This window comes from Oryza sativa, chromosome 1, assembly GCF_034140825.1.
Source record: "Oryza sativa Japonica Group chromosome 1, ASM3414082v1".
In the NCBI taxonomy this organism is placed as follows: Eukaryota; Viridiplantae; Streptophyta; class Magnoliopsida; order Poales; family Poaceae; genus Oryza; species Oryza sativa.
In genome coordinates this window covers 39,535,514-39,550,314 of record NC_089035.1, presented here as the reverse complement: position 1 = coordinate 39,550,314, position 14,801 = coordinate 39,535,514, and the positions used below count along the sequence as shown (strand labels likewise).

The 14,801-nt window shown below is 44.3% G+C and overlaps 2 protein-coding genes across 2 annotated transcripts; one reads left to right on the top strand and one right to left on the bottom strand.

Annotated features, from left to right (window-relative positions):
• Positions 1 to 820: 820 nt before the first annotated feature.
• Positions 821 to 2,749, bottom strand: LOC4324968 (cytochrome b561 and DOMON domain-containing protein At3g07570). The gene is made up of 3 exons (XM_015780544.3): positions 2,385 to 2,749; positions 1,829 to 2,297; positions 821 to 1,745 (listed from the first exon to the last, which is right to left on the bottom strand). The coding sequence occupies exons 1-3, from the start codon at positions 2,592 to 2,594 to the stop codon at positions 1,111 to 1,113; spliced, it is 1,314 nt and encodes a 437-aa protein (XP_015636030.2). The 5' UTR covers positions 2,595 to 2,749; the 3' UTR covers positions 821 to 1,110.
• A 503-nt stretch (positions 2,750 to 3,252) lies between these two features.
• VIPP1 (probable membrane-associated 30 kDa protein, chloroplastic) lies at positions 3,253 to 7,753 on the top strand. The gene is made up of 11 exons (NM_001396871.1): positions 3,253 to 3,490; positions 4,510 to 4,610; positions 4,692 to 4,802; positions 5,071 to 5,135; positions 5,221 to 5,302; positions 5,545 to 5,619; positions 5,799 to 5,869; positions 5,967 to 6,049; positions 6,840 to 6,904; positions 6,990 to 7,064; positions 7,342 to 7,753. The coding sequence occupies exons 1-11, from the start codon at positions 3,385 to 3,387 to the stop codon at positions 7,459 to 7,461; spliced, it is 954 nt and encodes a 317-aa protein (NP_001383800.1). The 5' UTR covers positions 3,253 to 3,384; the 3' UTR covers positions 7,462 to 7,753.
• The last annotated feature ends 7,048 nt before the right edge of the window (positions 7,754 to 14,801 follow it).

The window sequence follows — 14,801 nt, the reverse complement described above, 5'->3', positions numbered from 1 at the left end:
TCGTGGGCATGTGAGCTATGTACGTGCCTGGCCGGTGACTTTCAAGGAATACTACGTTTTATCCACTAATGTATGGGATTGTTTGCTTGACTCTTCACGTTGCTTTACCACAAGTTAGGCACACACCAAAATTAGAGCGTGGTTAACTTCGTGATAAAATTTTGACCATTTAGTCGGTTAATTTGGATGTCGCACATTTGATATGTCAAGTTGTCAACCATTTGGATTCTTATATACCTCAAGAGACTTGCCACATATATTCGGCAAAATATAAGCCCTAGGCTTATATATTGTTCAATAAAGTTTTAAAATGTATTCCCGTTTTGTATTCTTGAACACGAAACGTAGATCGTGCAAGCACACAATCAAGCTCGACGAACATTAAAAATGCATGGGTGGGTGCGATTGCAAAAAAAGAAAAAAAAAGGAAGAGAAACACATATATGTAAAGGGAGGAGTTATATTTATGGCGTCATATTTTTCACCAAAAAAATAGTCAGCATATATTTACATTGTAACTCCCTAAATTACATATGTAAATTTAGTGTATTTATAATGTAAGTTCCAAAATTACATATGTAAGTCCAAAAATTACACAGTAATTATATGTGTAAGTGGTGTGTAAGTGGGGTGTAAATTTGTATAAAGTATAGTATGCATGCGTGTAAAATCTTGAACTAATGAAGACGTTAAGCTTTAATTAATCATGTTGACAGCCTCAACGTTAGCCTGCCATAGCAATATGCACGGACAGGATCGCATTGACACGGGACAAAGGAAATCGGACGCTTCAAAACGCCGACTGTGATGGAGGAGAAAATGTGTCGACACAATTCTAGCGATTCCGTATGTAAATCTCATGTAAAATATGATAATATACATAACTACACCAATGAAATGAATAACACATCATAAAACAATACGCTCATCGTAATCGTATACCTAGAAAACGAGCTACTAATGGCGTAGTAATGACACACGTCAGTGCCTAATCACATAGTACAAAACAATAACGGGCACGACGGCGACCAGCAGCAAAGCAAAACTGCACATCGACCCGGTCGGCGCCACGCCGGCGGCGGCGCTGCCGGCTCGCCGGCCGGCGGCGGCTCAATGCCTGCGCCTCCACTCCTCGAGGACGAGGTACGCGACGGCGCAGACGCCGACGAAGATGCCGTACACGTAGCTCCACTCGTCCCCTTCCTTGGCCAGCGACATCCCGTAGAAGACGTTGCCGACGCCGAGGACGACGGCGGCGCGGCCGACGTAGTGGTGGTACCAGTTCCAGTACTTGCGCGCCTTCGCCTCCTTGATCGGCCTCGCCAGCACGGCCATCACCTGCAGGCACGCGCAGACGAGGACGGCGACGCCGACCGCCTTGTGTGCGCCGACGTCGTCCTCGCCGTCGAGCCTGAACCCGGCGACGATGGCCACCGCGCCGACCACGAACCCGAGCCCCTGGACGCCGGCGTGCGCGTAGAACCAGAGCGGCTCGAACCGCTTCATGAACCGCGCCATCGCCACGCCGGCGGGGATCATCGCGCCCCAGCTGACCACCGCGAGCACGCCGTGGCGGCGCTTCGAGCTGAGCCCCCCGGCGGCGCCGCTCGCCGTCGCGCTGGACGACGAGGACGGTGACGTGCGCCTCCCGCCTTTCCCCTCGTCGCCGTCGCCGTCTCCTCCTGAGTGCTTGTGCTTGCCCTTCCCTTCGCCGCCGCCACCCTCGTTGCCGTCGTCGCTGTCACCTGCACAGATCGTGACACACATGACATCAGCTAGAAACCCAAGAACGAAGGAGATCGAGACAGCGCGTGTGATTGGTTCTTACCACCGCCGCCGCCGCCGCCGGTAGATGTGCTGCCTCCGCCGCCGCCGCCGCTGGTGCCGGTGGGCAGGGTGATGGTGCCACTCGTCATGTACTGGTGCTGCGCGAGGAAGCCATTGGTCCCGGGCAAGCTGCCGGCGGGGCCGACGGCGTAGACGAGGTCCGTGCGCGGCTGGCCGGAGAACTGGAAGGCGAGGTAGAGCCTCGAGCCCTGGGACACGATGGTCGGCGCGGCGGCGCCGGTCGACAGCGACAGCTTCCCCTGCCCCGGCGGGCACGACCGGGAGCTCGTCCCGCCGAGGTAGTACTGCCTCGCCGTGCCCACGCCGCCCGACGCCACCCACCCGGCCACGGCGCTGCTCCCCACCATCCCCCCGTTCGGCGAGAACCCTACGGAGATGTACCCGCCGGCGTCCGGCGCCGACAGCACGAAGTTCCACACGTTGCTCCCCGCCGACGCGTCCTGCCCGAACTGCAACGCATCGCCATTGATGACGTCAAGCGAGAAACCAATGCAGGTCGAACGATCTCGCGATTCTCGAAGCTTAGCTTAGCTTACCCTGAGGATGAAGTCCTGCGAGCTCCATGCCTGGAAGCAGTTGAGGCCGGTGGTGTTGAAGGGGATGAGGTCGCCGACGGCGAGCGCGGCGGTGCACGAGTCCGACGACGACGACGACGTCTGCGAGCTCACCAGCAGCAGCGAGCTCGAGCCGACGACGCAGAGCAGCAGCAGCAGCAGAGATCGCCATTGTCTCATGATTCGGTCCATGGTGTCAAGCGTGATCGAAACCGTGGATGGACTTGGGGTTGGGTGGTGGTGGTGCGCACACAGCTAGCGAGGGGAAAATGGCGCGGCTAAATAGGGGCAAGTGGCGCGTGTTAAGCTTAAGCGTAGGAGTTGGTTTGTGCGCGTCGTCGTGGGTTAGATTAGAGGAAGATGGGGTTGGTACGTGCGTTGGTAATAGAATATAGTGGCTTCTAGTTCTCCAGGACATATGTTGGCCTCCCGTTGGTTTCATAAAATCGATATTACATTTTTGCAACGAAAGCACGTACAAATGACACCAAATTCGTAGACAGTTGAGATTCAGATGGAATGCTAATTACGATACTTGCATGAAAAAAAATGTGTCCGATAGAAGACACAGAACACACAAACTGAAATTACACTATGAACTTCAGATCCTGAAATCTGAAGTTCTGAACAAACCTTGAAGGTCTGAAGAAAATACCCTGTTCATAAGTTAACTAGGCCTCCCGCATGCTAGTTAAATTGGGATAAAATAATGGGCCCATTTATTTGTTGCAACGAAAACATGGGTCCAATTAATTTGGCCCATTGTACTTTTAGCGAGGTAAATATGGGCCTAATTTGGCCCACATTCTTCCGCTGCTCTGCCTCGGCACGAATCCCAAAGCTTGGGCCCGACCCGAGATCGCTTTCACTTCTCACATCTCTCCTCTCCTCTTCTCCACACGAAGAGATAGAGTGAAATACCAAGAGAGAAAAAAAAGAGAGAATAATTTCCCCCTTTTCTCTCTTCCGTGCCGGAGAATCGATGGAGATTAGGGCGCCGCCGACGAGCCTGAGGCTCGCGCCGCCGCCGCCGGCCTCCGCCAGCTTCCGCCGGACCGCGCTCAGGACCTCCTTCCTCAACGGCAGCGGTGCGTTTCGTATTCTTGCTCCCTGGCCCATCTCGTGTGCTTCCGGGAGGGGGATTGCGGCATGAGGCTTATGCCGGTGGATTCGCCTAGAGGTGTGGTAGTTTTAGTGGTGAATTAGTGGTTGTGGTCTCGTGGATGCTCAGCGATGCAACTGGTGATTTGCCGTGAGAATAGTTGGATTATGGACTATGGAGATTACCTCTGTTATTTCCTATGGTGGAGCATAGTTGATTTTAAGTTTGGTGGCAAATCTAATGGTTTAGTTACGTATGATAATTAGGTATGTGAATCCCACAATATTTTCATTCCATGTTTAGCAAAAATGAGCCCGTGGCAATTATTTTAGTTCAGTTCACTGTTTTCAAGTATATTTCAACCCTATGTAGTAGCGATAGCAAGCTTGGATATCTTGATGTGCATACAATACTAAATGATTCCTAGCAATTTCCCAGTAGAAGGATGATTCCTAGCAACTCGTTAGTGCACCTGGGGAAGCGATAGAAAGCATATATTTTTTTGGGTAAGCCAAAGTTATTGGATAATGTTAGTTCTAATTTTATGCCTACCTATCAACATTGCCACTATATAGATTACACTTGATCCTTTTCAAATAGCCTTTTCTGAAACATGTTGTAATATAAACTGAACTCCAATTGGATCTGGCCTCTGAAAACACATACTATCACGTTCATAGTTGCCTATTGAAATCATTGTTTGAATATGGACCTCCTATTGTCATACTAATTCGGTTTTCAACATGAACTAATCCTATAATGTTACAGAACATTCTGTTTACTTCTGATCATGTATCTCAATGTACTTGATGCGCATGCTCTGACACACTGACATATGTGAATGGGCATGCAATTTCATTGATATTGCCATGCTGGTAATATGAATTATTATGTTTTCATTCAGAGAGCATGGCAAAGTGCAAAATGTAGTAATTTTATGATGAGCCAACAGGCAACAGCCATGGTAGTGACCTAACTTCTAATATACCTTTTTTTTCTCTGCAGTTTCACTTAGACTTATTCAAGTGCGCCAATCAAATGTCAACAGGTTTAAGTGCAATGGCATAAGAAGTAACCTCCTTGATAGATTTTCTAGGGTTGTAAAGGTGATTACTGTTGTTTCACCATTGTACCATTCACAGTTTTTTGTTTATTTAACTAAACTATTTGGCCTTCTGGTTATCTAGTCCTATGCAAATGCAGTCTTAAGTTCATTTGAAGACCCTGAAAAGATCCTAGACCAGGCTGTTTTGGAAATGAATGACGATTTGACAAAGATGCGGCAAGCCACTGCACAGGTTTGTTGTTATTTTAGTCAAAATTTTATAATTCACACTGCATGTTCTTTTCGTTACTGTCAATATGGCGTTGTTTTGGAAAATTGTATCTGCTGTCTTAAGCGTCCCTGAATATGGTATCCATATTAGTTTGGCCACCTGATTCTTATATTTCCATATTCTTGTATATTTGGTAGACTCTCTGAATACATTTGTGAAATGAAAGTGTACATATAGTTTACACTTATATTATGTTCTATTTGCTAAGATGGATTTTTTTTTCTTGAAGGTCTTGGCTTCTCAAAAGCGGCTTGAGAACAAATACAAAGCCGCTGAACAAGCTTCTGATGATTGGTAATGTTATGGGTAAATGCAAGCTTACTTTGTGCTCTATCATCTGTTTGTTTTACAGAGGATGCCCATTTTCTTGAAATCATAGGTATCGGAGGGCTCAACTTGCTCTTCAGAAGGGTGATGAGGATCTTGCTCGTGAAGCCCTTAAGCGGCGTAAATCATATGCTGTAGGTATCATGCAAATCTAAAGTTCTGGATCAAAGATCTGCCCATATCATATTGAGTAACTACACGATTAGTTTTAAAATTTCTTACTCTTTCGTGTGCTGTGTAATACATTATACTTTTGGTGTATTTTTACACTTCAACTTAAATGATTATGCATGTAGTGTCGAAGTCTGATATGTATCTTCTACTAGTTCGATATGTTAGTGTTGTAATAGTTTTGTTATTTTTCTTGTGTTCATAGGACAATGCAAGCTCCTTAAAGGCCCAGCTTGATCAGCAAAAGGGCGTGGTTGAGAACCTGGTATCAAATACTCGGGTGAGCTTATTAGCTTCAAGTTTCAACTGCTGGGATGCTATTTTCACACTCTGCATTATATGTATTATAACGAATTTATATTTATCTGGCCTCATATATGGCATAGAGCAATAGAGTGTATAGTACCTATTTCATACTATTCAACTAATTGCTATCATGTGGAATATGCCATCCTGTAGGTTCTTGAAAGCAAGATAGCAGAGGCTAAGCAAAAAAAAGATACCTTAAAAGCCCGTGCTCAATCAGCCAAGTATGCATCTATTGGTTGTTGATTATTCTTCAATTACTTTTTACTTTGGATGCTCTGAGCCTCTGACACTTCACACTTGGACATTCTTTTCCTTAAGGACTTCAACAAAAGTGAGCGAAATGCTGGGGAATGTAAATACTAGTGGTGCTCTTTCAGCATTTGAGAAAATGGAGGAAAAAGGTACTCTTTTCATTTTATCGATTTTCTCTGACCGGTATTATTTGTTGTGTTAGCTAAAGTACATTTGTTACTGTATCACTTGTTCGTGCAGTGGGCACTACCACCATCACTTAATATAGGTCAACGTGGGATCCGCATAATGAAACTTTAGCAAATAAATATGTAAATGTAGAGATTAAGACCTTGAAATAACAGTAGACATGTCTTGGAGCATACATTCATCCTACACTTTTTAAATATCTGACTGGTATATTATAAAAAAAGTGATGAAATACGTAAGTTAGTTTCTTAAAAATATGCCTCATATTGAAGAGGCTGAAGAATATAATAATGACCCATATTTATTTATGAATTGTAATATAGTGATTTTAGCTTAGACCACAGACATGCTCTATGTTTAAGCATAGATGGCTTGCCTTAAACATGTAAGAGAGAAACGAATGAAAGTACCGTCAGAGGGTAGCATAATCAAGTCAATACTTATCTACTTTCCAGCAGTGAAAAGTTTAGCCTCTTGCTTAAAGGCTGATACTTGATACCTTCAAACAATTATTTTATAAAGAAAATAAATTGGTATCATGATTTCGATTGATATATTTTGGGATCTTCTACCTTTGCACATGAGATGTTATGACTTATAAGTGATCTTGCCAAAGTATCTCCTCATCTTGTTTGAACTGTGAAGATCATGTCTCCTTGTCTTCTTAGCATCCAGTGATGCTCCAAGTTATGATAAATCATTTGACTTTTAATAATTATAGTACTTACAGTTGATTGTTGTTATTGTCAGTTATGGCAATGGAGTCCCAAGCAGAGGCACTCGGTCAGTTGGCAACTGATGATCTTGAAGGAAAGGTAAATTTGACATTGTGGACTAAATTTTCGTGGATATCACTGAGGTAATTAGATGATCTGATCGTTGTTATTTATTTGTGCACAGTTTGCATTGCTTGAGACTTCATCGGTTGATGATGACCTTGCACAAATGAAAAAGGAAATTTCTGGAAGCTCTTCGGTATGTATTAATGCTCAAACTATGAGACGATGTCAAGTTTCATTTAACACACAAGACAATACATCTGATATTTATGTGAACAGAGCCAGACCCACTGATAGTACAAGGGGTACTGGGGTACATGTTACCTTTAGCAGTTCTACTTAAACATAACATAACGATGGCATCTGCTGAGGGCGAACTACTAACTGTGCATTTCCCCCTAAAAGCATATGCCTGGATTGATCCGTTTCATTTGTTATGTGCTAATACGATGTAAATTTCCTGTTATCTACAGAAAGGAGAACTTCCTCCAGGTAGAACGGCAGTCAGCAATTCAGGAGCAGCGCGCCCTTTCCGAGACATCGAGATTGAGAATGAGCTAAATGAGCTGCGGAAGAAGGCCAATGAATATTAGATTATGCAGTTTCCTTGTCCCTGCACCAGGCCTGACGAATCCTTTAGACTGAAGAACCCCGGGAAGATATAGGATGGTCTTCAGGTTTCTCCAATGCCCCTTTGTTGAACCACCAGTGCAGCCTTTTTTCCCCCCAAGAGTATAATGGATGCGTAAAAAAAATTCTACATTTTGCAGTGTGATTGACATTGACTGTACAGTTAGCTACATAGTTATGTAAAAGTCATATTGCTCTTTCTAGAGCTGACTCTGCATATTTTAGTGGAAAGCCAAAAATTTCCGTCCTCGTGCATCTTCTTGTTGCCCTCTCGTTTGTGTCATAGCATGTGTTTAAGACTAAGACCAGAATGTCTGTCGATAGATCCAAAGTCAGTGCACGCATTCTACTGATTTATGGTGTGTATGATAGCAGTGATAAGGTTTTGGGTGCTCATATGCAACACGCATGACTGCAACTATTCAAGTCAGGGTCCAGACCAGACCTCGTATGTAACGGTCTTTTGAGTCCAATATTAGATTACACATCTGAATTCATACCTTGCCAATGCAAAATATTGACTATCGCAGTTAGAAAATGCATTATTCTCTCATGTCACATAGAAATAAACAAAGTTAGGCTCCTGTGTATTTCATTTCAATCATGAACAAAGTCTAATGTCAAAGTCATAAAAACCACCTTTTTTTTTCTAGAATTTCTACCCGATAGATAAAACAAATCACTACATGCTGTTTTTAAGAAACATAGTATAAACACAAACGTTCACACAACATGCGCACACTATACCTGTGAACCTTAATATGACATTTGTGGTGGTGTGTATGTATCGAGAAAAAAATCATGTACCTTGACCTTGGAGGGCATCTACACAAGGCATCTTTTTAAGGAAAAAAAAAGTTACATTGCATCACAATGGCGTGAATAACCAATCCATTTACAGGGTAGAAAAAAAGAAAAAAAATGTGAAAAGGAGATCTCCAGCATGGCCGGCGAACTTCACGCCGCCGTGACGCCGTGTCGACTCATCCGAGCCCCCGAGAATTCATTCGTTTTGACTCGCAAAAATGAGGCTCACGCTGTGGACATGTCGGACTCCTGGACGCCGGCCGGCCTCAGCCAACCCTGCCACGAACCCCCTCTCCTCTTCACATTTCAAACAACCAAAAGTTGCAGACTTGCAGCAAGGCCGGTGCACCAACCTCTCCTCTCTGCACCAGTGCACCTGAAAAGAGAGAAGATCACCTGAACGGAAACGTCTCTGACACTGTGAGCACCACAATGTACTGGTTCAGATGCGTTGGTCGCCGTGATTTCGTCAAAGAGTGTGCAGGTTAAGATAGATGGAAGCCACTTTCTCGCAGCAAGATTGTCAATCTCTTGACTATTTCTGCTGTCCAAGTCCAACAACGCCAATTACAGGGTCAGCAATCTTCAGTTAATGCTAGTAGTTGCATTTGGTCCAATCTCACATTCTTGACCATTTCGAGTACCATTTTTTCATCCTAGATGGTTGCAAAGAAGATACATGATCTCTCTCACACACACTCCCTCTATATATATTTGTGCGCGCTTGCTAGTTAGCTAGCTAACCATTCCATTAGCATATATACACACAAGCTACCAGGCTAGCTACTTCGCATTCAGTTTCAGTTTCAGAGAAGAGACAGCTTCTTGGATCGTATCGGCCATGGGCTCTCACCTGCACCGTGACTTGCTGCTCGCCGTCGTTCTCGCGGCGATCGCCGCCGCGAGCCTCGCCGGACGCGCCGACGCCGCGAGGCCATTGCCGCCGAGCCCCGCGTTGCCGTCGCCGTCGTCGTCGTCGGCGTTGGAGGCGGCCAAGGCGGCGGTGTCGACGCTGATGGAGATGCTGCCATCGGGGCCCAGCGCAGGTGGCGCGGGACACTGATCAACTCATCCACGCGCAGATAGATTCAAGAAGCGATCGACGAGATGTCTCCGAGCGATTTTTGTAGCTGTTTTTTTTTTCTTCTTAATTTACGACACCATTTTTTTTTCTTCCTTCTATAGATGGATAGGTTATGTGATCTGTAGCCTCTGAACATTTGTGTACATAAAGATGAACACAACGTGAGAAATTAAGCTACTGATGATCGGTGCAAGCATCTGTTCTGAATTCAGACTCCAATTTGATTTGACTGTTGGTTAATTCTGTGCTAAAACATTCAGATATATATTGGTCGGTTTGCTCTGTAATGTAACGAGGGAACTGAGCTATCTTGTCCTGCATCCGTTTGTAAGGGGAAAAAAGCTTGATTTTTTTTGTTCTTTTGGATCAAAGAATTGTTTGTGCAGATTGCTAAATCTGGTTTTTGAAAACATATTAATTTAGAAGCCTTCAGTTGTATAAGTATCATATTATCTTAGTGCCCACGAATATTATGTTTATGCACATGGACTTTCAACAGGACTTTAGTGAGATCAATGATGTGCCGCTAGTTTATGTCTCTTAAATCATGTGTTAGGGGACACATTCACGGGAGATGTGAGTGCGGTGTTGCATGTGTGGTGATGTGTGTGCGTCTGCCATGTAATAAAAAAAGGATTGCTCTACTAGACATGAGCAAACCATTTTCGTAATGGCACTCATCAAGTTGGCAACATATCCTATGCACACAGGCCCTCACGTGTACACACGTGCACACTAACTAAAAAATATCACCAAAAAATCTAGAAAAAAATCATACACATACTTTCAATTGTATTACACCTAGGGTTAAAATTTTAACGTCAAATTCATTATATTTTAGCCGTAACAAAAAAACAAAAAATCTGACAGTTTTAAGGTTGTAATTTTGTCAGAATTTTATCTTTTTTGTTATTCTCTATGTAGAATGAATTTGAAGATGCGGCTTTGCACGTAGATGTAATACTATTGAAAGTACATGTATGAATTTTCCTAGAATTTTTTGTGATAATTTTTAGTTTGTGTACACGGTGTGTACACGCGAGGGCCTGTGTGTATAGGATACGCTCCCCGTCAAGTTAGAACTAATCATCTGAGATTGGAGTAAATCAACCACCGTTCTCTCTTTATTTTCAAACTAGCTAATCATGAAGAAGAGGGAAAAACAACCAAATATATTTCACATCTGGCCAGCTATTGTGGGCGCAAATGAAAAACACATGTCTATCCAACCGGTCAAAACCGCACCATACTTCTATGAAGAAAATAGAGGAAAATATTCATCATAAAACACGTGAAAATCGTAGTAAAGACAAAGCACGGGAAATTAGCTGCGACATTAGGTTTTGGTCAATTTTTCGTATGAAATTAAGTACTCGATCTCATACACGAAGTCTAAGCACTTATAGATAGCACTTTTGTCAATAAGTGTTTGGCAGTAGCAAAATACAGTTTTTTTTGTACGTAGAGAGTAAGAGAGATCATTAAAATTATACAGTGTTGCTCTTAAAAAACGTTGTTGGACAATTAATCATTTCAAGTCTGAATCTGAATCTCTTAGGTCATAATAAATACCTTTCGAGATTCAACGGATGCAGCATCCAGCCGTTCTTAGTTTCTATCACGAGTTAATGACCACGATTAAATCGATTAGGCGCTCGAACGACCACGGCCATGAATCATCATCCATCATTTCAATGCATGAAAGCTCCAGATGGATCACAATATCACATAATCCAAGTTTAATTGCGCATGGAAATACGAAGTTTTTGAACCAAAAATCCCTGAATCAGTACAGAGAAGATGGCGAACGACTTGTGAATCAGTACAGTACTTTAAGATGCCTCTATTTTAGATCGCCAGCTTTCCCCCCAAAAAATAACCTCTTATAGCGGTCAGGAATTTTGGAAAAACCCCTAACAGCATAGTCTTCGTATCATGTCATGTGTAGTGAGTAATTTGGAATAAGTTGGTCCCTCCAGTTCTAACCACAATATCTCTCAACTTACAATACTGCTATACTTTACGTCCTAGAACAATATAGTATCCGGTTTTGGCGAATATGACGGTTGAGTCAGCGGCGAAAACTTCTACTACTCTCAGGGGCGGATTTACAACGGGGGCGGAGGGGTCTTGAGACTCCACTACCGCTCCCGGGACAGTGGAGACCCCCCTAAGCCCCCACTAAATTTTTTTCCCATAGATCCATAGGATGTGGGGACTGGAGGTTCGACTTATGCTGATGTAGTTTATTCAGCTCCCACTACTATTTTTTTCTAGATCCGCCCCTGACTACTCTATTCCTCCCCCTCTTCCCATCTCTCTCTTTCTCCAGGGCTAGGCGGCTGGTGACGAGTGGTGCGTACTGGCGGGAGAGGCGCACGGTGGCCGACGGGGAGAAGCTCGACATCTGCTGGCGGCTGCCATTAATCTCACGGCAATGTCAAATTGTTCGTGCGAGATTAAGGCCAGGGACACATCTTTCCTCATTTGGCCGAACCAGCGCGCGGTTGCGATGCATCCGCAAGGGCATGGGGTCCAATGGTCACTGGAGATGCTCATGCGACAGCGAGGGCGACATGGCGAGAGAAGGCTCAAGGAGGGTGGCGATGCGAGGAATTGGATCGACATGGTCCGACGGCAGCACACTGCTGCACATGGCGACGGTTCGACAGTACTCAAGGAGGACTCCGACAGGAGAGACGCATGGTGGCCGACAGGAAAAAGCTCAAGGAATCGCTAGACCCGGGCCTGCCTTGTGGAAGGCGGTGCCAAGGTCGAGGAGGTGGTGCTGGGCAGCATCGTGGTGGCATGAAAAGGGAGAGGAAATGGAAGGGATCAACAATAACGAAGGGAATAAGAAGGGGCCGACTGTCGGCATCGAGTTTCTACTCACCAGCCACCACGTACCTCTCTCGCCGACTGCCACCCTTCTCCCCATTGGCCACCGCCCATTGCTGTTGAGCTGCCACCAGCCGTGCACCTTGGCTACCTGCGCCGTCAGCACCATGCGACTCTCCCGTCGGCTGCCAATCTAGAGGCCTAGAGAGAGAGATGGGAAGAGAGGGTCCAAATCCAGTTTGCCTTGCCTGTGACGCTTTTCCGCATCTACCATGCCTCCGTCGTCGAGCTTCTCCCCGTCGGCCGCCACGAGTCTCTCCCGCCAGAACGCACCGCTCGTTGATGGCCGACTCTCCCGCCAGCTACCAGCCCTGGAGAGAGATGGGAAGAGAGGGGGATAGAGTGGAAGAAGTTTGGGCCGGTGACATGTGGGGTCCACGTGGGTCCCACGCTGACTCAGCCGCCACATCAGCTAAAACTAAAGACTATATTGTCCTAGGACGTAAAGTATATCGGTATTGTATGTTGAGGGACGTGTTATATCTGGTAATAATAAAATAATGATATTTACATAATTTTTTAATAGGATGCACGGTAAACTTCATAGTCAAAGTCAAATGTATTAAATATTTATTACTGGAGGAATCAATTTCAAGTGCAATATATTTATTTCTCTAGTATATACCACAATATATAGTTCGCATTGAGTTTATGTGTGAGGGCGAAAACGTAGCACTTGCTACGTGTTAGCCATTTATATTGTAATTATGCTCCACAAATTTTAGGTCACACGCATTTACATTAGTGAAAGGTAAAACCCAAAACTAGCCACGCAAGAAAAGAAGAAAAAGCAACCGTCAGATTCATAAAGGAGAGAATACGACAGCCCTCAGATCATTACATTAGTGAAAGGTAAAACAAAAACTCAACAAGAACTAACTACGCAACCGTAAAAAAAAAAGGAAAAAAAAAGTCGAAACTGATCAAGTCGCTAATTACATGTTATTTTTAGTAAGACAAATTAAGTCGGAACTGATCACTTCACAAACAAAACAAACAATAATTTCATAATTTTTCGAATAAGATGAATGATGAAACGTTTAAAAAAAATTCAAAACAATAAATATTTTAGAACAGAATAGTTAAGTAGGAATATTATTTTATTTTTTTTCTCGTATCCGAATCGCATAGCGCGCGTTCAGCTTCCGAGGCCCGTAGCAAAACCGAACACTACCGCGGTCTCGCCTTTCTTTTTAGTTTTTTTTCCCCTTTCTTTCATCCACTATTCTACTACATAAACAAAGGACGATCTCGTTTCAAAAAAAAAAAAAAAACAAAGGACGATCTCGGCCTCGCGCGCGTCGTCTAAAACCGAAACCTCCCCGCCGGAATCCAATTCGTACAGCGCGTCATGTTGGTCATGGGCCATCCACTCGGCGGCTGGACGCCGCTGCCCAACGAGCCGCCGTCGCCGCCGCCGACACGACGAGGAGGCCCCGAGCGGGCCTCCCCTTCCCTCTCCCCCTGCACCACCTGCTGCAGGACGTTCGCATGGGTAATCGATTCTTCATAATATTTTTATTACTAATACTCCCTCATTTCTAAAATGTTCGACTCCGTTGACTTTTTAAAATATGTTTGACCGTTCGTCTTATTCAAAAACTCTTGTGAAATATGTAAAACTATATGTATATATAAAAGTATATTTAACAATAAATCAAATGATAGAAAAAAAATTAATAATTATTTAAATTGTTTAATAAGACTAACGGTAAAATATTTTTTAAAAAATCGACGGCGTCAAACATTTTGGCATGGAGGGAGTAGTATATCATCACAGATGAACTGCATATCAATTCTAGACTAGTAGCGATTCCTTAAATTTTCTTTAGATAATGACTAAGGGCAAGCGCAATGTTAGTTGCCGACTTCGGCAATACTGTGGGCCAAGGGGTCAGATGGTATTAAACCATCGCACCCTTCACATTGTTTATGCGCATTGGAGAGGAATAAGGTAGGCCCAGCTAAAAAAAATCACCGATAGTAAAATTCCCGTGACTGCTGCGTGACTCTTTCCCGCGAGTTCTGTCAGAAACACTGTACAAATAATATTGTTTATCTCTTGTTCATCGGTAGTAGCTATATGACCAGGTTTTAACTCTTTGCCACTCTCACAATGCTTCCTACTGGGTAGGAAGAGAGCATGTATTGCTTATTACCGGCTAAAAAACAACAATGTGGATGCCTCCTTAATTACTTTCTTAGTTATTAATTGTCTATGTTGCCATTGCTGCAGACCTTTCTGGTTGGCATGGGCCTAGTATTGATAACATCTTTCTACCTCACCGTGATTCTTGATGCACATCCTCCTCTCATCACTGTATTGCTGTTCGTGCCTGTAACTGTCCTGGTGATTGTGGCGGTCTGCGCGTGCGCGGGCCTGGCGATCTTTTGCTTTGAGGAAGGACAGATTGAAGAGAACCGCCGGCTGCAAAACTCACCTGTCTAGCTAGGCTACCAGATGGTGCTTCACTGCTACTTAGCTCCTCCTCTGGATGAAGTTTACTTCCTCCG